Here is a 25,164-nt window from a genome sequence, read left to right as displayed (position 1 = left end):
TGAGATTAATCGGTCGACATTTATTGACTTTCTTCTAATTTACAATACAAAATAAAAATCAGTGCAGCATATAAACAGCCTAAAGTCGATGAAGATTAAACAGTATGTACATAATCTAGTGAGGTGAGAGCTGGCACGGATGTAGTATGAAAGCTTCTCGGTGAAGGGCATATCTAGCATGAGCTCCTTCTCTAGTAGATCATCCATGTTTACGACTGGAGAGAACTTTCCTGTAATTTACAGACAAAACAATATTAAAGTGTGTTATGGATTGATTCAATGTGAGTCATAAGCATGTGTGATATGTGCCCACCTTTTTCAACGCTGCTTCAGAATTGCCACCTGAATCAGCAGGCCGTTTCCTGCTGCCTGACTTGTAATGGGAGTTGTTATCATTTGTAGGTGGCTCAGGAAGGACAACTCCCTTCTTAAGAATTATGTTACCATATTGACTCGTCTCCCTGCAGTAAAACTAGGCTGATTGATATATTTATATATTGATATATTTCTACATGTATAATGATACATTGATAGAGTTGACATTCCTATTATTATGTAAATAATTCATTCTAGGAATGACTACATTATAGGGATTTTACGTTATAGCAGGAGTGGAATACATGTAAATTGCCTAATCTGTTCCAAGACCTTTTCAAACTCACCCCTTTGGCCATACAGTAAGGAAAAACTTTGAAAGGATAAAGGATTTGACTTTTTGATTTGTTTTTATTTTGGATCGTAACTGTAATATTATTAGTTTGTATGGACAACTTCTTTCCTTTTTCTTATCACTTTCACTTTTTTTATGGTCAATGAGTGTGGCAATTTTACACCAGGTGAGCGCACATCTTCGACGTTCATTTACAACGATTTATTTATTTTTTTTAGACAGCAATGTCTATTCTGAAAAGGAAAACTAATAACAAATATTTTATACCACAATGAAGCGCAAAACCAAAGTATATCTTGACTATAATAAGAGTGGCGTCTACCTGTCTGTCATCTACCTGTCTCCAGGAGGTCAAGGTTAGGATAAAAGATAGCTTTCGATAATACTCCGGCTAGTGACATTCAGATTGGTAAACCTATGTTGTAACACCCGTACCAATTGATCGCCTTTAGATATCCATAAACAATTGCAGAGCTACTTATTCTCTCTGTTTTGCGGAAAGAATTTTTTCGCACAACTGCGGCGAGAGAGAAAGCAACATTTTAATGCTGGCTACAAGATTGTCGTTATTCAAATCAAGTTAGAGAGCTTTCACTGAGTTGACGCTTTACGTTAGATGCAATTTTTTACATGGTACGAAGCATAAACTACATAAATATTTTTTCGTTATGTTGAATTTACGTTACAGGAAGTGTACGTTATAGTAGCGTCTGCTGTATTTATAAGTGAGTATGAAATTTACACTTACACCAAGTTCAGGGCTTCCAGACAATACGGTAAGAAAGCTAATCTACTAGTTTTGTGATAGACCTGATAATAATATATAATCCCTGATATATTGATTGATATTATCACAGGCATTAACGATGGAATTATACAGAACTTATCAGGTAGGACTAATGGCAGTATATGCCGTAAACCTGTACATATACCGTAAACCTGGTTTTAGCTACCGTAAAACCACTAACTGAATGCCGTGGGGCTCTATTTCTTAATCCTTCATCTATAGTGGTGGTCAAGTGAAGGTGGCATTCAAATAGAGAATGGTGGTTTATTTTTCAAATTTTTTTATTTTACTGGCGGTACTTTTCAAATGGCTTGTCAGAATTTCGAGAAGATAAATTTAGCCCTTTTTCCGGGCGAAGCGAGTGCCACCTATATTTTGCTCTCTCTTTCCGGTGAAGCTATATTAAACCTTTTGAATGCAAAAAATCTCCTAACTTACCTCCAACTTATCAAAGATCTCTTAATAAAATATGCATTGGGAAGCCAAAAGATATCTCTACCAGATGTTATCTATTGTTTGCAATTAATCTGCGATGATATTATAGCCTCTGCCTTGCTTTGCACATGTTACAGATTTCAATTTTTTTATTTCATTCTAAATTTGAAAGCATATTTCTATTTAAGTTCTATATTTAACACATATTCAGCACATTCTATTTCTAAGAATCCAGACCAAACAAGGAACTACTATTAGCCTGAGACAGTTATTAATTATTTCTACGGCGTCGCTTTCAAAATTTTAACAAATAAAAAGCTTTGGAATTGGAAAACGAAAGAATTGATTGTTACTGATGTAAAAGATTAATTACTAATCTTATCTAATGATCAACTTATACTATGGGCTCATAAAGATCAAATAATTTCCAAGTGGCGGTCTATTGGAGGTAGCGTTTAATTAGAGGTTTTATGGAAGTTTAAAACTGTACACACTTATCTAGTGGTGACGATAGAGTTATACATAGTCATACCCTGTGTGTACGATTGCGTAAGCATTCTTAGCTGCCTCATAAAAGTCAAACCTCTCCAACATCTGCACACCTGCCTACAAATCAATGTATTATATTGCGATAAGTGACAAGAGGAAGCAGGTTAATGAATTGAAACGACATGCAACAGTGTCTAGAACTTACGTCGGGTTCACTTCTCTTCACAATTTCTTTGTAAGCATCCCAGATGGTTGGAATAACTTTACCAACATCCGGTGGAACAACTTGCATGAGTGTCACCTGACCAATAAAGAAAGAACTAACATGCCACCAGACCAATCAAAAGACAGCTAAATCACCTGACCAATAGAAAGCCAGTTAATATCAAACATCGCCAACTTAACACTGGTTAGCCAGTCACACTGCACAGAAATGATGTGATGAGAGATCATAGGATTACACTATAGAAAATTAGGAATATAATTATAAGAATATAATCGGTCAGAGCAATGAAAGCTTACAACACCATAAAAATATTGAACAATACCAGTGAGAAGATAACTCCGAACTGAACAATCATTAATGCAGTTTTACAGCATACAGTAGCTTTTGTGGTGCGTAGAGCTAAACTAGTAAATAAAAAAACTCAGGTAATAATTAACTATTGTTATGATAATTGAGGCATTTATATTTACCTTTTTTATATATTTATTTATTTCTAATTTTGTCAAGCTAATTATGAAAAACGTACGAAGGAGTGGTGCCTGTCTTATAAAGAATTTGTCCTTGAACTCTTCTCATATCATGCTGCTTTACTTTCCCGACAAATAATAGAGGACAAAAAGAGGACTGCAGCTAATAAATCACTTTATTAACTGTGGACTTCATAACCTTTATTTACTAGCTATTATAAGCAACACAGACACTACCATTCAATTCATATAGTATTGCAAGATGATCAATTCACTTGTTGTTCAGTATGGTCCCATGGCAGAAAGAGAGGATAACTTACCGGTGCAAGAACATATCTGTCAAGAGGAAACAACTCCAGAACACCATTTAAAATCTCTGGAATGCAGTTACCTAAGAAAATGATAATGAGAGAGAAATAGAGCGATGATGAGGGTAAATGTTGGCCCTACAGTGCAAACTAGGTGAACTGAGGATGAAGATATGCATCCCTGTTTTAATGTGGAGTCGTGCTCCCATGACATATGAGCACACAATGTTTGTGATCAGAAAGAAAGCACAACTCTTAACACTGATATGCTCATGGGTGCGTTTCTAACGTGAATCTAGGTGCACACAACTACATTATCCAGATCAAATGCACCTTCTGGCAGCATCTAAAACTATTTAACTATTCAGGAACACTTTCGAAGGTTGGCAAAGCATCCGATTCAATAACAATCACTGCTGAATGAAACAAGGTCAATGACTATGTAAGCCAAAGAAAATAGACTTTAACTGTTAGCAGGCATAGCTAGGAATCTTAAAACAGAGCAATTTTTTAAATACAGTCAAACATGGACAACTCAAACTTCGCGAGACCGAGTGAAAGTGTTCGAGTTATCAGAGCGCTCGAGTTATCAGAGCGTTTAAGTTATCGGGGCACTGTCATAAGTCCATGTATTTATTAGTAGATACATGTTCATATACAAACTATAATATAAATCAAAAGCATGAATGGCCCTGCTTTAAATTAAATGCTTCTAACGTAAAATTTAAAAAAATTTTATCAGAAAGTATAGAGATTTTTCTATTACTTGAGATTTGTTTGTTGTTTTATGTGATGTGACTGCCAGAACGTTTTAGATTAAAATTGGCAAAACATGATCGCTGTTGAAATGCTCCGAAGAAAAGACATCTTTTTTTTAGCATTTTAACCCCATGTTAACCAAAATCAATTTTGCTAATTTTTCTTCAAGTTCATGCGAAGGTTACCTCGCTTTTCCTAGCCTTCGTAGGACCATCGAATACTTGCTAAGCGAATGTTTGCTAAGAGAATGTTTGATAAACAATCAAATTTTACCAAACATTTAGAAAAGTCGTTGATGAAAATATTTTGCTGATGATGGTAATAACGACACCTACGAACTACTAAAAGTTGGGGTTTATCTCTATGGCTTGGAATAAAGTGATATTCTAAAGCGATAACAACCGTCTCAATAGCCGTTGGGCAAAAAACTGTTTGAGTTAACGAAGTTGAGGTCAAGTTATCTGAAGCAATTTATCATTGCGTGAGAACGAACCAAACAAAACCGTTCGAGTTTACCATGCGTTCGAGCTATCCGAGGGCGAGTTATCCATGTTTGACTGTACTTGCTATTTAGGCTAGGTGAGCGACAAGTGAACATGGACCCCACAAGTTGAACACTGAAGTCTAGATTAATTCGCTCATTAGAGTTACTTCCTAACTAATGGAAAGTTGCAACAAGTGCTGGCTACTTCCAGTATTTACGTTTAGAACTGCCGAGATGTGAGACACAAAACAAACAGAACACGCAAACTTACCATCCATACGGATCTCCTTAGCCCCGGAGTGCTTGCAGAGAGAGCTTGTAGGAAAATGAGCGTCAGCAAACACTATAAGACATGAAACATGTAGCATGACGACAGTTCCATGTAACATCCATATACAAAAGTTCGCTAGAATGTTCAACCTCAGACTTTCACAACCTAAATGCTTCAATGTGCCTCAAACAATTCTTAACAAAAACTGAGTTTTGCCAATGAGTTAGACATGGAAGTGGAAATTGCACAAGGAGACATACCGATGGTGTCTCCGTGCCCCATCTCACACAGGATTTTAAGAAGCTCTGGTGATAGGATGACGGGGATCCTCTTTAAAGGCATATTGGCTCGTCTCTGAAATAAAGTAAAATGCCCTGAAAAGACAAAGTAAAGAAAATTCCTTAGGAAAAGGTACAAACAAGCACATTGCAGTCAGACAGATACAGGAAACCTAGAGGTCAAAATGTTCAGGCAGCAATCAGTAAGTGGAAAGTCAAGTCTCAGTCTCCAATGTAATGCTGTTTTACGTTTGTCATTCGCTGTCAATCAACGGGTAGAGTGCAAAGCATACAAAATGGTGTGAAAATCGGCAATTCCAGATACAGATATTTCCAACTCCAGGTTGTATAAAATGAAATCCAACTTGCCAAGTTGTCACCAAGTACTGCAAGTGGTCTTTTATCATTTGTATCATGATTAGATAGTAAATAAAGGTATACAGAAATGACAACCCTCAATTATAGTTGCATTAATAGCAACTGCATGTATCAAAATTTTCTAATATTCAGAGATGATAACTCCAAATAGAGTTGATGACACCGAGTGACCATCATCGTAAACATTATTTCACAGTAACAAATGCCATTAAAATCAGTTAAAGATACAAAACTGCTAAGAAGGCTAACAATCAGTATGCTGCTGACTACTACAGGTACAAACAATTACAAAGTTGAACTATAGAAAGTTTAGGTCAACAAATAGCCATGACAAAGCAATGTGTTCATGTAAGTCAAAAAGCATGCAACTCTGAGCGCAGCACACATGGAGGATCTTGCACTCCCAATAAATTAGTGTTCAGCTATTTAATCTAAATGAGTCTTCTAAAACTACGAATTGGGAGAAAAGTCGTATCAAACCAGCTTATGGCGCTAAGATCCCAAATAATGACAGTAATGCAAAATTGCGTGGTAAAGTAAATTATAGTTGCATGTAATAGCGGCTGCTAATTTGCTAGTATTCAGAGATGACAACTAGCAATTTTGTGGTAAATTCCTAGATGCAAACATTGAAAGAGAAACTAGGTGTCAGATTGAGTGATGAACTAGAACATGAGCTGCAGGTGTAGTTTGATTCTGCGACCAAGACAACATTACGCGGTGCGGTCATATCAGAAGGGGCTGGCAAAAACTACCAGCACCAAACAGAAATTTACTCAGTCCAGTTGAAGAGGTCAGAAGGAAGCACAACTCTAGTGGACAATAAAATTATTCACGAAAACGTTTACAAAACGTAATACAGTTTTTGGAACAAACCCGTGTGTTTTTAGGGCTAATACAATGAAATACCAAAAACATTTACAGTGTTAATAGATATGAGGATAAGTCCGATACGATTTTTCATAATTTCCTGATGTATTTCCAGGTTTGAGCTAAGTTGACACAAGAATATAAAATTTAACGAAAGAAAAATGTGAAACCCACTGCATTTTACATGCCATATGGCATGTTTAAACTGTGATTACCAATAGTAGACTATTGCTTGATGAAATGGGCAGTAAGAGTATAGCGGATAATGGGCTTATTATCTTACATGGGTAGTGTGACGGTTCAATGTATTCTCTATGTATGGTGGCAGTATCTAGTAATACATAATTCAAGTACAAAAACTGCTGGTTTGACTAAATAGTTTATCACAGTATAATACGTGACACTTGCCACAGCAAGTGCCGAGACAGATCCAAGCAAAACACCATGAAAGTCTGACATAACAACATGCAATGTCATAATATTATTAGACTAGTGGAATGTCCAGCGTTGCACGGGTATTAAAATTAACTTAGAAACAATGAGAGGTAATGTAGTTGCCTGCCTTTACTTGCCGTTAGCCTGGAACATTGCCAATGGCTAATTTGAGTAAGCTTACTAAAAGCTAACTAGTTGCTCTCAAGGTTGAGCACTCATAAAATTACACTACTGATCTCCGTGACGTTGCGGCGTAACGGAGAATGGTAGCATATTTGCACCCACATATCTCTTAATAGATTCATCAAGCTCATGTGGTTAATTGGTAAGAGATAGGAGTGGCCAATGGGAGGGTCTGAGATACGATTTTCTGTGAAACGGATTATTCATGCCAAGATTTTGATAGCTCTAGCTCGACATACACAGGCAAAAACTTTGAGAGATATATATATATCTATATATATATTTATATAGATACTGTGGGAAAAGTCTCAACATTCAACGCTCCATTAGGAGGTTAATGTTGCAATTGTGTCTTCTTACATTCTTGATGCACTTCATGGTGTCGTATGGCGTTTGGCCAATGTAACAGTGTGCAATGCCACTAGGGAGGAGAAACATGACACCCTCGTGCATTAAGTGCTGAACCATCTCTGAGATGTCAGAACTTGAATACTTAAGTTTTAAAACTTGAGCTTCTTAAGTTTAATTCAGGTTCAAAACATAAAAAATGCTTATTTAGTAATAAGTAGAATGTGCAGGTTCTATTATCCGTAAAAAAGATATGCATCCAGACCTGAGTTGAGTTTTGTGTCAGTGCATAAACTCAGAAACTTTCTATTAGGATTTCTGCGCTAGTGATCCCGCTAAAAGTATTACTCAAACAAACAAATGAATGCGAGATATCGCTATGACTCCAGCTTTGAAAGAGGCTGAAAAACTAATGCTGAGTAAATCGTACTATACTGAATGTTTTGCGAATCACTAAGTCGGAAGGTGAAGATTAGAAGAGACAACTGGCAGCGTTTTCAATGACATATCTATTCCCCATACTGCTACAGGGTTGACACCATTTGCATTGATGTTTGGATAAGAGATGAGTACAAAGCTATCAATGTCTTGTCGCTGCCAGCACTGTTGATCAAGCATGGGAGGCAATATGGTCGGTACAAAGGAAACACGAGGGCTCATGCTGATAGAGAAGCTAAAAAACATTATATCAGTTTATGGGCCACTGCAGTGTTGAGGTGTGAGGCTAGGGATAAATTGGATTGTAATTATAGTCTAGAGAAGTTTCATGTAACTGGCATTCAAGGCCATGATATGATTTGTGTCAGTCCAGGTAGTAAAATTACATGATGCCACGCGTCTGTTGGTAAGGAGCTTGATTACGGATTTCACGGTTAGTTTCGTCTAGTCATGGTGTGTCAAATTTTAGTTCTAGTCTAGACGTGGAAGGATCTAGACAGGGTGTGTTTTTGAATCAGGTTTCGTCTTCTAGCCAGGTTTTGTCAAGTCCTAGGTTTAGTGTTCGAGCAAGTACTTGAAAGTGAAAGTTATCATCAAAGTTTTTTGACGTTGTAAACACTTTGGGTTTTGTATTACTGAATATCACTGTTGGTTTTCTCCATTTATGTATGCAGTGTTCATGATTTCATTTATATAGTTCTGTTACACTTGCCATGTTTTACCTCCGATTAAATTGTAATACTTATGCCATGCATATTCATGGCTTGCTTGTTTTCTTGTTTGCCATTATTGTGCTAGTCCTGGAGGAATGTTGTGCTTTGAGATAAACTATTATATTTTATGCTATTTTGTGGTTTTATTGTGATGCATGGGAAGTTTGGTTCATTCTTATTTACTTTATCTGTATTAATCGGAGACAATTCCAATGTAAGCTATACATCTACATAAAACTATGTACATTATATAGTGACGCGCCCATTCAATCTGACCACCCACTTAAAATATGTGTTTCCAAGCCGATGCAGACATTAGTCCTGTTTGCCAGCCTGTTGCAAAAGGGTACAAGCTGGGAACTCAACAGCCCAGCTGGGTCACCAATCATCTGGCTGATATGCAAAGGCTATTACAACTAAATTCAGATGGTGTGTTGTGTATTACACTCCCAACAAAAGGACAGCGCAGACAGCTAGCTATCCGTCGACATGAGCAACGTAAAAGTGCCATCTAAACTGTACACCGACAAGCTCACTTGGGCTTCAAAAAGATTGTGGAACAGTTAAAACTACTTTGGTACTAGCCAGGAATGACAGGTGATGTGAGACGATCTGTTGCCCATAGAAAACAATGCCAACAAGCAAAACTAATTACATATAAGAATGGCTAAAAAAAATCATCTTTACACAGGATAACTTTGGCAGGTGGTGGCTGTTAACCTGTATGGACCATTCCCACAAACAAACCGAGGACACACTCAAATCTTGATGCTAGCAGATTAATAGACCAGGAGGTGCAACGTCATTCCTGTTTTTGATGAGTGAGCGTTTTTCTACTTCGGCGTACCAGAAATCATATAAAGCGAACAGGGGAGCCAATTTGAGTCCCATTTGTTCGCTGAATGCTGCTAGCCATAGGGAAGCAAGAAAACCAGAACAACCCCATACCATCCAAACGGAAATTCAAGGGTCGAAAGATTAAATCATACATTGGGAAACTCATTACGAGGGCTCTCTGTGGTACGGAACACAAAGAATGGAGCGAGTTATTGCTACAAAAGAAGACTTCTAAAAGCGGAATATGTTGCTCAGCTGCCAACTAATTTGCAAGAAACAAGTCATTGACTGCGTCAACAGCAGTGGACTATGCATACCACCGCCAGCGATGAACTTGCAACGTTTAAGAAACTGGGATCGTGTTTGGCTCAAATTATGAACGAGGCAAAGGGATGAATGAAGCTCAAGCTAAAATATTTCAGTCCCTACCTTATCGCAAAGTCTCTTCCCTATCAAACTTATAAAATGCGGTGAAATGGTAAGTTGACAGTAGAACATGAGGGGCGAATCAAACTACATTTGGAAGAATCTGAAGAGTTAGGTATTAACCCAATGGTAAATGACCGCTTAAGCTGCATTGCCCCAACAGAAAAGAGTAAACTGAATACAACTCCAGTATCTGTTAACGAAGCTTTCTTTCTGGGTCATACCAAATAGCTGATGAAAAGAACTCTAAAACCTTTGCTTTTGGAAAACTACTGGCTAAACCAGTGGCGAACTGAAACCCCTAACCGATTCATTCTGAGATGGAATGCAAAAATTAGAAGGGGTTGATGTGGTAAAATTGCGCAAAAATTATGAAAAAGACGTTCCACGCCTAAGAAAAAGGCCACTGCTGCTCTGGAATTACAAGCAGAAAATCCTCAGAAAATAGAGAAGGAATACTTGTTGGTTCTTTGTTTTGTAATTAACTCTTCTCCTGTCTCAATTAATGTGTTAAAAAATGTAGCCAAATTTTTATATTGTATATTTACTAATAAATGGTGCTTTTTCGTTTAAAAAATAACTGTCATTTCAACCTAGAAGTTTCAACTACTCGTAACCACCAATCATATGTAGAGTTTGTTTCTGCTCACTTACATAAACAGCGGTTTTTGCATTTGAGAGTGAGTCAGAATGTAGGTAAATATGGTGAGCAATACTGTGATACTATAATAAATTTATTCAAGTATACGGTAACACATATTCTTTACTAACTTAGCTTGAACCAAAGGATTGCAATGCTATATACAGTCTGGTAACGCCTGTGATATAATCCGATTTATCGGCTCTTGTTGGAGTATCATTGATATATAGTCTACTATTGGCTGGGATATATAGTCTGTACTAGCGGTTCTTGCTTGATTTGAGCTGATTTATACATAGTCTGATATCGGCTGTGACTTAGTCTGGACTATCGGCTCTTGCTGGGGTTGTGCCGGTATGTAGTCTGTTATCGACAGGAATACAAAGATTCTAAATTATCGGCTCCTGCTGGAGTTGCACTGATATATACTGCCCTGAGAAAGCAAAACGCCCAATCTTGATCTTTGTAAATTGTTCAGCACAAGCACAAACGCGTTTTAGTTGAGCCTGGCCTTAGTATTAGCAGTATTTCAATTATCTTTTCTGATTTGCTATGAGATAGCCAAAAATCTACCAGAAACTTTTTTTGTGAAAATTCAAAATCAAAAGGGTTATTTCACTTGGAGCGTTTTGATTGCCTAAATTTACACTTTTCTATGCTGGCACTAAGCAATCAAAACGCCCTATCACAGCAGATAGGGCGTTTTGATTGCTTAATCGGACAGGTTTCTTATTGTTAGTTTGCCACAGTCAATTTGCTACAACTGGATTATCAAAGGATTACAAGTTTCAATCCTGATATTAATCCAGTCAGCCAAATGATAAATGTTGCAATTTGTATTACTAATCCAGTCAACACAGGGATTAAAGTCCTGTAATAGCCATCTTTCAGCACAAAAAATAAGAGATGATCCAAGATCTAAGTCTCATTCAAACCTGATGTTATGAAATGAAACAGTAAGTAAAATAGTGGTTTTAATATGATCAAACGCTTTTATTGAAAATAATTTAAAACAAACTATTGTGTGCAATAATGTCAGTATTTAAAAAAAAGGAAAACCTTTCCATGGAAATGTTATAACAAACTTTTCATCAAATCTCAGAGTTAGATTTTAGGATCTAGACATATGTCATTTCAAGATCGTTGGGTAATAATAAATAAATTATGATAAAAAAATATAGCAACAGCATTGAGCACCTAGAATTGCACTAGCTTGTAAAAGCTGCCTTATAAACAACCAAATATATTTGCTTCCCATTGTTTGTATATTATGCGATTACATAATGCTACTCATCATGCCCAACTTTGTGTATGTTCAGGCCAGCAGAAACGCCCTATCTGCAGATAGGGCGTTTTGATTGCCACTTTATGTGTGGTAAATGTGGATAGGGCGTTTTGCACATAGTGAAAAGTGCTATTTCTGGTGGTCTCAGAAGTATGAAATTCCAGGACATGTTAGATCTCAACCTAACTTAAATATAAGAACAAAAAGTGAAGTTTGAAAAAATAGTCAGGGCGTTTTGCTTGCTTAGGGCAGTATACAGTCTACTACCAGCTTCTATATATAGAGTGGCAATCCTGTATAGCTGTCCATCAACATCTATACGCTTATTTGCCGATGATGCCATCCTTTACAGGCCTGTTAGTTGCGTGTCCGACAGCCAAGCATTGCAGGACCAGTTGAGCAGAGTTGCTGCGTGGGCCGGATCTTGGCAGCTAAAATTTAATGTAGCTAAATGCACATCCACGTCAATGGAGCCGGTTAAATTTTTGCATACATACAGTTATGGAGGCACTCCGCTTATTTCATCCCATTCCTTTGTATACCTGGGCATACAGGTTTCTAAATCGCTCAATTTTAGTGATCATATAAATTTTATTATGCGTAAGGCTAATGCCACCCTTTACATGCTTATGCGAACTCTCAAAGGAACTTCCCATGCTGTTAAGAGAACGGCTTATTTTAGTGTATGTCGTCCTTTACTGGAGTATGCTTCAGAGGTGTGGAATCCACATTTTATGTACATCATTAGGGATTTAGAAGCCATAAACAGAAGAGCGTTCAGATGGGCAAACGGTTTTAGAAAGTATGACAGTATTACATCTTCAATGGAAAACATGTCTTGGCACACTCTTGAAGAGAGAAGATGCACTAAGGATAAAAACACTTTACTGAAAATTTTAAATCAAGACCTTATGGTCGATTTTAAAAAGTTTACACTGTGCAACTCCGCCTATTTTACTCGTGGGTCTAATATTAGGCACACTATTAATACAGATGCCATGAAGTTCTCATTTTTTAACCGAGTCATGAAGTTTTGATATATATATGGAACAAGCTCAATAGCAGATTTTATTTAACTCTCGATTTTACAAGAATATCTGATCTCTTTTATCGTTATAGTCGCATCTTATCTCTAAAGGCTTATCGGGCCACAAGAGATATTTTATCGAGATAGAGAGATAGAGTGTACTATCGGCTTTTGATTGATTTGCACTGGTTTATAAAGTCTGATATCAGCTGTGATATAAAGTCTATATTAATGGTTTTACAAAGATAGTGTCAACTTGTGGTTATTTGGCGAAGGTGTTTCAGCTACTATAACAAAAAATGAGTTCCTACTTGGCCTGGAACGGGAGTTGCCCTGATTTTCCTTCAGTTACAGGGGGTGATCGGTTGGCGGTTATTGCAAACAGCGGATATCACTGTTGTTACCTAAAACATTGTGTAATTTAAACAGCTGCATTTAAACACATTACTGCAGTGTATACAAAGGCACTACGCATTCTGGGTCTACTCAAGCACTCACTTTACAGTGCTCCTCAGAAAATTAAACTGCTTGCATATAAGACTATTTGTCGGCCCTTGCTTGAATATGCTGCGGAGGTATGGGACCCAGTAACTAAATCTCATTCTACTCAATTAGAGAATATCCAAAGTAAAGCTATTCGCTTTGTAAAAAACATCAAGGGTCGAGATATTTCAGTGACTGACAGCAAAATTGAAGCGGGGCTGACCTCACTTCAAAAAAGAAGGCAATTGCAAAGAATTTCTTTATTTTGTCGTGTTACAACAGATAACTATTTGCTTCCTTCTTTTGAGGACACTTTAAATTTTATGCAGAGCTCAACTCACAGTATGAGTACTCGCACTCAGGGTTACAATGCTATTGCTTGTGAGTCAAGCTTGTTTTTACAGAGTTTTTTAGTACGAACGGCAAGGGAAATTCGCACAGGAGAAATTCTTGATGATTTTTAAAAAAAAACTAATATTACTATAGCTTTTTCATGTAAATTTTTTATTGAATAAATGGGTTTAACAATATTTTGATAGGCACATGAAACTGTCGTTCTAATATGGTGCTATAACGTGCATACTTTTAGGGTGGATTTTTAACAATCAATTTTAGATATAAATCTTACAGTAAAAAAAATTAACTTTTCATTTTAATGACTCTCAATTTTTACGATTCAGTGGTCAGAGGGTCCCACATTTTACTCGGCTCAAGAGGTCTTGGGACCTAATTTATCCAGATCCAGAGCTTACCATAATTTTATAAATATTTATTTTAACATAGTGGCCTTTTTACGTACTAAGAGATCTATATGCTCTCGTGTACCTAAGCTCTGTATGTTCAATATAAATGTTTATTATTTAGGAATGATAGGAACTATGAGCAAATGTCAAAAATCAATCTATTTTCACGCAATTGTGTGAACTCGTAAAACGCCCTTCAATATTCTACAGACTGGTTTAGATCTTTACGTTCAGAAATCTTCCTATACATCGCGCCAATCTAAAGGACTAGGCGATATTTGCGAACGGCGGATACTGCCTTTTAGTAAAGTACTTCTACACACTCACCTTGTTAAACGGCAAATAAATGTAGTCGAAGTGGTTTAAAATAATCTAACGATTGATGTTAAGAAATCAGACTATGTTTCCGCCTTCAGCCGCAGTTTTAACCTTTTATTCTTTATTTCTTGTCGCAATAGTAGATATACGGTAGACGGACATAAATACTTTATCTAGATGTCGAATCACTTGCCCGAATAGAGAGTAATAGGGTAACTTTTTTAAATATCATACATTTGCTAAAGATTACTACTTTCTCTATTACGATAAGTATTTGAGCCAAGCAAGATCAAGGGATTCTTTATTTCTTACACCAAGATCTGACCTTGAGTGATCTGACCTGGAGTGACCTTGTTGTAAGCATTTTTAACCTTCTAGATTCAAAAAATTATAAAAAAGGTACTGATTGCTGGTTTAGCGTCTAAAATAGTTGTTGAAGTAATTCTCGCTGATCGTGCCATGTGCGTAGCACAAAAAACACCAAGTAAACTATCATTTACTACCTTGAGAGACAAACATGTTGCATTATTTATAAGTTCTCTTTTTTTTTATAAAAAAACACAATTATTCTATATTGAAAATAGGTTTGGTTCGTACACAGGGCTCATGTTTTCTTATTCTGCACATAATGAATGCACAGCAACACGCCATGGATAAGTTACACTTTTAAAATGAGAGCCTCGATTCTTCGGTGCCCCTTCGTCGTTTAATGAACTAAAACGTTTATGAGTTTAAACCCCAAATTATTATACTTAGACTGTTAAATCAATCGCCAATAATTGTATCAAATGTTTAATGAATAAACTATAACACGAATTTTTTTCTGTATCTTCTTTGTTATTGTCTCCCTGGAACGCTCTTATACATTACTTATATGAACTAAAGATTGCCCTGATCATGTACAATTTTTGTTGGTTTATTTTTGTACAAGCTTAATTAACTACCCAATGGTGGGTAGTTAATTAATTGAAGGTGGGTCAATTATAAGCCAATAAAATGGATTTCTTGGCTCAACGAAAAGTGGTCCTTGCTAATGTGTTTTTTCAAATGTAAGGATTTAAGTGACACAAAGTTTGTTTTGGTGTTGAAAAAATTGTTTACTTGTAATATTCTTTTAATCTATCACACTATCCACATATCACAATAGCTTGTTATCAAAATATCGTAAACCCTCTAATTGAATGCCATGGCGCTCTATTTTTCAACCCTCCCTCTATAGTGGCGGTCCATTGGAGGCAGCGTTCAAATAGAAGCTGGCGGTGTATTTTTCAAATGGCTTGTCAGAATTTTCTAAAGCTGGGCGATGCAACGGGCGACGCGAAAAACAAGGAATCACTATTAGCCTGAGACAGTAATTATTTCTATAGCGTTGCTTTGAAATTTCATTTACCATCGTACATTTATGCCTTTTTTATTGTATATGTAGGCTACTTCGAAATAGAAAGACCGTGTTAAACAGAGATCTACTACTAGCCATAGTCCATTATTGATTATTTCTATGGTGTTGCTTTCAAAGTTTTACCGAAAAATAAAACGAAAAGCTTTGGACTTAGACGAGAGAAATAATTGCTAATGATATAAACGATTAATTATTAATACGATTTTGTTGACACTTGTTTACTGATCAGTTGATATTATGGGCTCATTATGGGATCAAATAATTTTAAATTGGCGTTTTTAATGGTGTAATTTTTAAAGTGTCGTAATTTTAAAGTGGTCAAATGGAGGTGGCGTTCAATTGGAAAGTGGCGGTCTATTTTTCGACCTTTTTTTAAGAGTGACGGTCAATTGGAGGTGGCGTTCAGATAGAGGTGGCATTCAATTAGAGGTTTTACGGTATATCAGATCTCGGTTTTGATAGACATACATGTTTTGAAGGACGAACGGCAAACTTTGAAATTTATATTCATGTATATAGACTAAAGAATCTTACTGCAAATCATAAATAATCTGGAAATTCCTTTACTTTAATTATGTAATTTAATAGAGTTGCATTTTTGGTCACATTTTCGACTTGATACTAAGCTCACTTCTTATGGCTTTTGTGTTTCAGTTGACCCATCCTATGACCTATCCATTGACCTGTGACCTATCTATTAGACCAGGCAGTCAAAGTTCAGTTAGCTTGCTGCTACTTATCTGGCCGATCAGTTATCTAGTTACTGCTGATAAGCATAAACTTTAGCGTGTCGTTAATGTTGTTGGTTGGTAACAAATTTATGTTAATAATGACCAAGTCGATTTCAGCGTTATAATACTGATAAAAGTTTCCTAAAAAAGTATAAGGATATAAAAATGAAATGGTCGTTAGTCATTGAATAACATTACGGAGTTCATTGAAACAATGACATATGTTAATATACGCAATCTTTATAGATGGCATGCTGTATATATATATATGTATATATATATATATATATATCGCCACTCATGGCGATAATTAAAAATCCTCAAATATTTGTAAAGTGGATGAAATACTTTAAACCTCAAGACATGCTTAGATAACAAATATATTACGCATACACTAAGTGTAAATTGGGAATATATACAAAACCTTAGTTGGCACTGAAATTACTGCATATCCTTCCAGGTTTGTCACCTGATAATCATTTTATTAACCTGATGATCACTAAAAGTTGAAGTTTGCTGAGATGGTAGTTCTTCATTGTTAGGTTTTGAAGTTTTGCCCATAGTTATGTGGGCGTCTATGTAGAACGTAGTTTTGAGCATGTAAACAAAGAGTACAGTTGCCTGTTTTAATGAGACTGTTCGTCATGTTAAGATGAAGATTTTGTCAATGTGTATGTTGATGTGATGTTGATGTGATGTTGCTCATAAGTTGGTGCAGAGTGTTTACATAGAGGCTGTTAATAAACCTAATTTTTGTTTAGTTGAACAGAAAGAGAATGCATTAAGCATTCGTTCAAGAATCTCTTCTGCGGGACACAAGATGGCTGCTCGCAAGCTCTGCTCTACTCAACTCCTGCCATCTTATTTCGCGTGGGGCTTTTTCATCACCCTCAGCGCTATTTTTTTCATATTTCCGTAAGTAAGCATTGAGTATTTACCTAGCGTCACTTACGATTGATTTTTAACATCTCCCTTTGCGTTAGATTTTAGCTTATCAGCTCAACTCAATGCTCGTTAAATTTTTTGCTTGTTTTGTTGTCAGATGTCAGGAAGTGTTGAACAGCCATGAAAAATGGGGACCCGCTGTAGTTGTCTATGATGCTGTTCTCACTTTACTCGCTTTTGCACATTTTCTTGCTGCCACATTTGTTGATCCTGGCCGCTACCCCAAAGGTACGTAATCTATGAGATTTCATATCTCAGTTTTCAAGTCGATTGTTTACATTAAAAATATATCTATGTTTATACATCTATGTTTGAGGCGATCTGACTGCCAGGATAGTTCAAAATTAAGATTGACAAATCTTGATTGCGGTTGAACTGCTCAGATCAAGCAAATGTGCGATTATGACATCTATAGTCTTACAGAGACTGACAGAATAGAGACTCATAAAGCTGCAATTTGAACGCAACAGCTGATATCAACTATAGCAACGATAGCAGCTAGTCACATCAATTCACACATATTTTTCTTCGTAGTATTTTACTCGGGATCAAGTGTCATCTATTTTAGTCTTGAAGCATAAAAAATACCGATACTTTCAGATAAACTCTATTAACATTTGGTGCAAGTTTATTATGAATGTATTAGAATAGCAACAGATATAGTATAGAATAGTGTAACAGATTTAAAGGTCAATATTGATTGAATAAACTCTGTCCTCTCTTTCTAAAAATGTAAGTATTTTTATAACCCCCTCTCACTTGTGTTCCACATAGACTGATTTCTAGAACATGCGGTTATCAATTTAGCATAATCACGCCTATATTACTTATTGAAAGTTACTCTCCTACACATATTTGTCTAGTGCGGTCTGCTAGACTTATCTGTGGGTTATCACTGCTTATTTAACTTTTTGTCACACAGCTTTGCGCTGTCGCTGCCATTAGAAATAAAAGCCTGTTAATTGGTTGTCGTACCTTTTGTGCAGCGAGTGGTGCCGAAGTGGAGAATAGTGACACACGACAAATTCTCAACAGGAACATACACATAAAGGGAATAGAGTTCAGGGTGAAGTGGTGTACCACTTGTCAATTTTACAGACCTCCACGAAGCTCTCACTGCAGTATTTGTGACATGTGCATTGACGTGAGTTGTCTTCTCTCGTAGACTGTAGGACATTATTTTCTTTATTCTAAAGTGGTTAATTTTATGATTATTCTATGAAAGAATAACCTTAAATGTGTTTTCACAGAGCTTTGACCACCACTGCCCGTGGGTCAACAACTGCATTGGACGCAGAAACTACAGGTTCTACATACTGTTTCTCTTCTGTCTTTGGACTCATATGATCAGCGTGTTGACCATCAGCCTGGTCACCATCGTTAACTGGTCTGGATCTCTCGGACAGCTCATTCCTATCATGACGTATCCTTCTTTCTATTCATTTCTAGCTCCTTGTTTACTAGCACTAGCCAACTAGTAACCTAGCTGTTTCCTCCCTAACCGTAGTTGATAAATATTGTACAGCTTTCAATGCTCTCTAATAGCATGATAAAATCTTCCAAAAATGTTTTTATGAACAGAGTTGTCTTCTCTCTATGGGTATCTATACTCTTGGATATAAAGTATTTAAGGTAAACACAGATTAGCTTCTAAAGCTGTTCAAGCTTGGTCCACAGGCTAAGTGGTTCATCCACTACTCATGGTTTATAGTTGTAAAGCATGCATCATTGAGATATGAGATATTATTCCATCGCGGAGCGGTGTTACTATAGCAAGTGCTGCCATCACAGAGTGGTGCTACTATAGCAAGTGCTACTATCACAGAGCGGTGTTACTATAGCAAGTGCTACCATCACAGAGTGGTGCTACTATAGCAAGTGCTACCATCACAGAGTGGTTCTACTATAGCAAGTGCTACTATCACAGAGTGGTGCTACTATAGCAGGTGCTACTATCACAGAGTGGTGCTACTATAGCAAGTGCTACTATCACAGAGCGGTGTTACTATAGCAAGTGCTACCATCACAGAGTGGTGCTACTATAGCAAGTGCTACCATCACAGAGTGGTTCTACTATAGCAAGTGCTACTATCACAGAGTGGTGCTACTATAGCAAGTGCTACTACCACAGAGCGGTGCTACTATAGCAAGTGCTACCATCACAGAGTGGTGCTACTATAGCAAGTGCTACCATCATAGAGTGGTGCTACTATAGCAAGTGCTACCATCACAGAGTGGTGCTACTATAGCAAACGATGAGTCGATGCAGCAGCCACCAAAGAGTGGCTGCTGAGATGAACTGCCAGTAGCACTTTAGCTAGTTGATGGATCCAATTATTGAGATCATATTGCCAAGTTAAATGCAGTGAATTGGTGACACACTGTCTGGCTACGAACATAATTAACTAGATTGATGTATATATGTACAAGCCTTCCCTGAACCTTATATACAATCTAAATGTACTTGTTTTACAAATTGCTATGACCACTTAAATCATAGCCTTCCGATTTTGTATGAGAGGTGGTCAAACACTTATAAATGTATATAGGCTCTCATATTTTCAACCCTTAAATGGATATGACCTTGACCTTGTTTGCAGTATTATAGAGTGCATTTTAGTGGTATTATTCTTGATACCGGTAACTGGCCTGGCAGCATTCCACACATTCCTAGTGTCAGCAGGTCGTACTACTAACGAGCAGGTGAGATGATATCTTCTCTGCTGTTTTGAAAGTCATGATAATGGTAACCTCGCTACGTTCATATGATTTCAACTCTAAAATTTGTTCTCTGTCAGGTGACTGGAAAAGTGAAGGCTGGGTTTAACCCTTTCACTAGAGGTTGGCTGAATAACTGGCTCTACTTGTGTTGGGGTCCACGAATTCCCAGGTAGGGCCATGTCTAATTATCTTCCAGTGCTTGTAGACCTACCGCTAGCCCTTTGCGCTTTTGTTAGCCCTTTGTTGTGCTTCCGCTAGCCCTTTGTTGTGCTTCCACTGAACAACTGCAAGCCGGAAGAATCTGGCTTGCAGTCGTTCAGTGGAAGCACTTGCTCTACCAGCCATCTTCCCTACGCTGTTATGGACAACTAGGAGTTAGACTTGCCAGTGTATGTTATGTGGTTTATTGACTGTGTGGGAGATAATTGCTGTGTGTGTACGGTTCAGTATTATAGTCTTCTACTACATGCAGCATGGGGTCTCAGGTTGGGTATATGCAAGTGCCTAGAGGCAAACCTCGACATATAATGTGGTTGTCCCGTGACGTTAACTTCGACTGTCAGAACCTTGGTGAATGTAGGAGGAAATAATCTTATTAAAATGCATTGTATTTCGATAACATACATCGTAGTTACAAACCTCAAAAACTTATTAATAAATACTTCAGTATTAAAACAAATCAATTGTATAGCACGATATCAAAGCATTGATTTTAAAAACTAAATTTCATGTAAGAAATAAAGTGCAATCAATAAAAATATGTTTTTATTATCGCTTTGTCTTTACATGAAAAAGGTAAGTTGGCAAAACAGAAAGCTGCTGGTGTTTAGGTAGAGCTAACCTAAGTTTGGCTCTATGAAATTTAATAGAACTATTAATATAACCCTCTATGCTTTCACTTGTTTTACACTGAATATTTTTTACATTTTATTTTTAATCATCACGTTCAGCTTCTTCATTTTTATTAGCCTGTGTTCCTTGCATCACTTCCTCTTCTCTACTTTAAATGAAAAGCTTTGAATTTTTGCTAAAAAATTGATCTGAGGATGTTTGTTTTAGTTGTCACGGAAGCATTGACCTCTTCAATTTATCATTGCTTCCATCATTCAGCCTAGTCTTATTGACTTGTAAAATTAAAGGTGGAAAGTGTGAATTACTGTTAAATATTTGTTGAGGAGTGTAGAGGGAGGGAATCAAGTTCCTCAAAGAGAATCAATTACATTGTACACAGTTACAAAACTAATATGCTTTGACAAGCTTCAAACATCATATGTTGAAATTGTTTACACTTTAAAACTATTTTTTTATCAATTTCATGTCATGTTTAAAATAATTCACATTTACAGGTAGAGTGAAATTTGTCTTTATGCTAATTACTGCACAAATCTGTTGATTTGTCCCTTTGAAGATGACTTGATTTCCAAGTCGTGTCAGCGCTAGTTACCATAAAATGTCCTTGAAGTGTCTATCCTACAATGTTACCACGGTTACGAGGAACCCTTCATTGAACAGAGAGTACATAGAGAGTAGTTAAAGAGTAAATAAGGGAAGTAATATAATAGGTGTGTCATTGATGACAAGTCATTAAATTTAGTTATTTTATTTATTAGAGATTAATTGGGCAGTGTTATAGGGTTTATAGTTGACTGGTGCAAGTACTTCCACAAGTTTGTCATTGGTTGGAAAAAAATTTGCGTTTTTATTTGGCATCATTGTTTGGTGAAGAACTCTTCTCGCGTATCCACTGACAGACCGTGACTCTTGGATTACCTGGTTTATTTATTAAGTACAAAGAGGAAGCTGTCCCCTGTTAAATGAAGTAAAATAAATAGAACTGGTTGAAATTTAGAGGCATGGCCATAAGCATTGTTCAGTATTTCAGCCCTTGAGACAGCGAAGATAATTTGCCTAGTTTTATAGCCGCCCCTCAAGACCTGGAACCTCAGTCAGTTTGTTTAATGTATCTGGCTCTTCTGTCAATCACCCATTCATTGTTAGCTTGTCTAGTTGTTTTAAATATCATAGTTTTCATATAAACACAGTGAATGCACAAAATTGAAGATACTTTTCAATAGTTTACACGATATAGACAATAAGAACGAGAGGAGTCGTCTGCTGTACAACTCCTGTCATCCTGTGTCTGCAGACAACAAGTACACTCCTCTCCATAAACATGCTAGCGTGAATAGGCAACTCCATGTTGACAAGCGGGCTTGATACATTGCAACATCCCTACATTGCATCGTCGCTACATTGCATCGTCGCTACATTGCATCGTCGCTACATTGCATCGTCGCTACATTGCATCGTCGCTACATTGCATCGTCGCTACATTGCATCGCCGCTACATTGCATCGTCGCTACATTGCATCGTCGCTACATTGCATCGTCGCTACATTGCATCGTCGCTACATTGCATCGTCACTACATTGCATCGTCGCTGATGTAGGTTGATAGGCTGGGAAAAGAAGAGAGATCTGATGAGCAAGGTGGCTCTTAGCAAACCAACTGGAGCCTCTGGAGAGGATGTGGCGGTACTTATAGACAATCAGTCGGAGGGGGGTAACTCTGCGTCCGCTGCACTTCAACAGTCCAAGGTAAGTATTGGCTAGTCAGTTGAGTATCTTGTTTGTGCTGTTAGTAATAGCCTTCTGCGTGTCTGATCAGTGTTATTCAGTTGAAGGGCTGGGCCTCTTGCCCTCTCTAAATCTGTATAGTATCTGCATTTTCCTTAGACTCGTTCTACTGCTGACCATCATCGTTGCAGATTCCAGAATGACGCACTAAAATTAAACATGAATTTATCTTGTTTGGATATCGCGTTGTGGGGATGGTATGTAGATTGCTTCCTTGAGATCTCGCATTGTTTAGCACCTCTGCCGACCCACCCGCTCTTGCATTAAGTATAGCGCATGTCTTAGCCCGCAGTCAGTCAGATGTGGAGTGCATGTATCACAGGCTATGGCATGGATCGCTAGCACGGCACAAACTATGTATATATCTTTATAATTGTCAGTCCTGTTTTTATCGTGCTGTGTAAGCATGGTAGAGGTTTGAATTGTCACTCGGTCATGCTGTTGGGCCCCTACATGTACAAATGATCTAGTGAGCCGTGCTCAGACTTTCTGAGGCTTTCATGACTATCCGCCCTTTAGTCAGCACATTTATTTCTTATTGGTTCAATACAGAAGACCTTAACAATTACACAGGCACGCTCCCTTTTGTGTAGGTAAGCTAGGGTTTCCTACGGAGTCCTAGCATTGGAAAGGTTTGACAATCATCTACATGAGCCCTTTTAAAAGTTCCAAGTCAGCGTATCTGTTCCTGTAAAAGCACGTTTACCCGCACTACATATGTATATTGTATCTCTGGGATAGCAATGACCGTCTATTACAACTATAGAAATATCTTTTGTTTCTGATTAATTTGCGGGTGAGTGCTTCTGCACTGTAGTGGTTAATTATTAGCCTGTACACGTAATGTAATTGTTAGACTTGGATGCTCCATTGAACATTATACTTAGATTATTTATTGATCATTATCCTTGTATTATCTATTGATAATCCTATGATTATATATTGATTATTATCATTGGATTACATATCGATTATTGTCATTGGATTATATATTAATTGTTATCATTGGATTATCTAATCATTGTTATCATTGGATTATCTATTGATGATTATCATTGGATTATCTATTAATTATTAGTCCAGGGTGCTGTACTAAAACTGTATCATCAACATAAGTAACCACTTGTCTTGTCATCAACCAATCATTGACAAGTCGTACATTATAGTTAAGATGTCTACCTACTACCTACATGTAACTAGGAAGATAGCTATAAAACCTAGGCAAGTCTCCAATGCAGTTTATGGCATGTTATTACAAGTGTTGTATGCTATTTTTAGGTCGACGTGCGAGCTGGTGAGGACTCACGAAGTATGGCCAGTAGCGTTGTGTCCGACTATAGAATTGTGAGAAAGGCAATAAACCTGGAAAAGTACCACAACACCGCCTCTACCAACAACCTCATAAGTGATGGCGCGAGTGACTATTATATTCCTCAAGAATGTGAAAGCGAGGTTGGCTCTAGGATAGAGAGGAATGATGAGAGTGCACGACTCCTGACAGCTAGCAGCTACGACTACAATGGCACAAGTGATTGTACAAATGGACTCCAAAACACTGACAGCACAAGTGTGGACAATGATGAATCATCCACACTGCTTGATAAACATGAGCCTTTAGTGACATCCATGTAGCCGATGACAAGTTTCTAGTCCTTTCTATAGAATTTTTTCTCTATTTATGGTTACGTACTTAGGAATTGCTAGTATCTACTTATTGTGCGGCGTTACCAAGGACACATTTTAGAAGACGAACTCGTTACAAGGTCACACCTAAACCATGTCTTCCGGATCAGGACATGAGCCGCATAATCTAAACACATGTTGATTAGTTTTTTAGCTTGTCCATGGTTTAGTGTCTGTTCAGATGTTGCTGACATGGTATTGATATTAATGGTCTTTCACAGATGATTTCTGGTTTATCTACAACTTGATTTTTCCCCTGCCTCCTGTATTAGGGGCGTCTTCTTAGATGGTGTTTAGGAAATTTGATAGATTAAACAGAATCCTTTATTCACATGTTATTACACAAAGACCGCAAGAGACAAATTCACCGCCATGCCTCACAGTGGCCTGTAGTTCAGTGCAGATAATCGCACCCTTGAGCACTTTGTCTACATTTTACAGACTTCCGTTTTCAAAGTTACCCCACGGGTGATTCATTATTACGAGTGTTGTTTTTTTATACAAGCATTTGTCTTACGTTCCACGGTACTAGCTGCTGATCTTCTATATCTAGACTCCGACTGTCAATATTAAATTAAAGATATCATACATTGCTTTCAGTTATAATATTACTTAGCCCTAGGGCTGGTGCGCACAAGTTTTACCGTGTATACCAGCTGATTTGACTATTATTACTGTTACCTAAGGCATTACTGTTACCTTAGGCAGATAGCTCTGTGTCCATTCAGAGTCCTGTGTTTACATAGACATT

At 37.3% G+C, this 25,164-nt stretch overlaps 2 protein-coding genes across 4 annotated transcripts; one reads left to right on the top strand and one right to left on the bottom strand.

Annotated features, from left to right (window-relative positions):
- Positions 1 to 14,227, bottom strand: LOC137395187 (fucose mutarotase-like). 2 transcript variants are annotated; one of them, XM_068082019.1, is made up of 8 exons: positions 14,209 to 14,227; positions 5,157 to 5,250; positions 4,897 to 4,968; positions 3,395 to 3,465; positions 2,587 to 2,682; positions 2,425 to 2,498; positions 314 to 461; positions 1 to 230 (listed from the first exon to the last, which is right to left on the bottom strand). In XM_068082019.1, exons 2-8 carry the CDS (start codon positions 5,236 to 5,238, stop codon positions 210 to 212), a joined length of 564 nt encoding a protein of 187 aa, XP_067938120.1. In that variant the 5' UTR covers positions 5,239 to 5,250; positions 14,209 to 14,227; the 3' UTR covers positions 1 to 209. The 2 variants fall into 2 exon arrangements, with proteins under 2 accessions (XP_067938120.1, XP_067938119.1); XM_068082018.1 differs by lacking the exon at positions 14,209 to 14,227 and adding an exon at positions 13,066 to 13,087.
- Positions 14,228 to 14,442: 215 nt separating this feature from the next.
- On the top strand, positions 14,443 to 25,001 carry LOC137394980 (palmitoyltransferase ZDHHC8-like). Of its 2 annotated transcripts, none has more exons than XM_068081756.1 (9): positions 14,443 to 14,654; positions 17,190 to 17,343; positions 17,471 to 17,601; positions 18,360 to 18,517; positions 18,624 to 18,796; positions 19,974 to 20,076; positions 20,172 to 20,263; positions 22,544 to 22,691; positions 24,009 to 25,001. In XM_068081756.1, exons 2-9 carry the CDS (start codon positions 17,249 to 17,251, stop codon positions 24,360 to 24,362), a joined length of 1,254 nt encoding a protein of 417 aa, XP_067937857.1. In that variant the 5' UTR covers positions 14,443 to 14,654; positions 17,190 to 17,248; the 3' UTR covers positions 24,363 to 25,001. The 2 variants fall into 2 exon arrangements, with proteins under 2 accessions (XP_067937857.1, XP_067937858.1); XM_068081757.1 differs by having other exon boundaries at positions 14,444 to 14,510.
- The last annotated feature ends 163 nt before the right edge of the window (positions 25,002 to 25,164 follow it).

This window comes from Watersipora subatra, chromosome 4 (genome assembly GCF_963576615.1).
Source record: "Watersipora subatra chromosome 4, tzWatSuba1.1, whole genome shotgun sequence".
Classification (NCBI taxonomy): Eukaryota; Metazoa; Bryozoa; class Gymnolaemata; order Cheilostomatida; family Watersiporidae; genus Watersipora; species Watersipora subatra.
The sequence above is the reverse complement of the archived record's forward strand: the minus strand, read 5'-3'. Positions and strand labels throughout refer to the sequence as shown.

Excerpts from the sequence above, each read along its gene's own strand:
- LOC137395187 (XM_068082019.1), bottom strand. The coding sequence starts at position 5,238 with ATGCCTTTAAAGAGGATCCCCGTCATCCTATCACCAGAGCTTCTTAAA. Across the intron at positions 3,466-4,896 it reads TAAGGAGATCCGTATGGATG|GTAACTGCATTCCAGAGATT; the intron begins GTAAGTTTGCGT and ends TCATTTTCTTAG. Across the intron at positions 462-2,424 it reads TACGCAATCGTACACACAGG|GGAGACGAGTCAATATGGTA; the intron begins GTATGACTATGT and ends GTTTTACTGCAG.
- LOC137394980 (XM_068081756.1), top strand. The coding sequence starts at position 17,249 with ATGGCTGCTCGCAAGCTCTGCTCTACTCAACTCCTGCCATCTTATTTC. Across the intron at positions 17,602-18,359 it reads TCCTGGCCGCTACCCCAAAG|CGAGTGGTGCCGAAGTGGAG; the intron begins GTACGTAATCTA and ends CCTTTTGTGCAG. Across the intron at positions 20,264-22,543 it reads TGGGGTCCACGAATTCCCAG|GTTGATAGGCTGGGAAAAGA; the intron begins GTAGGGCCATGT and ends TCGCTGATGTAG.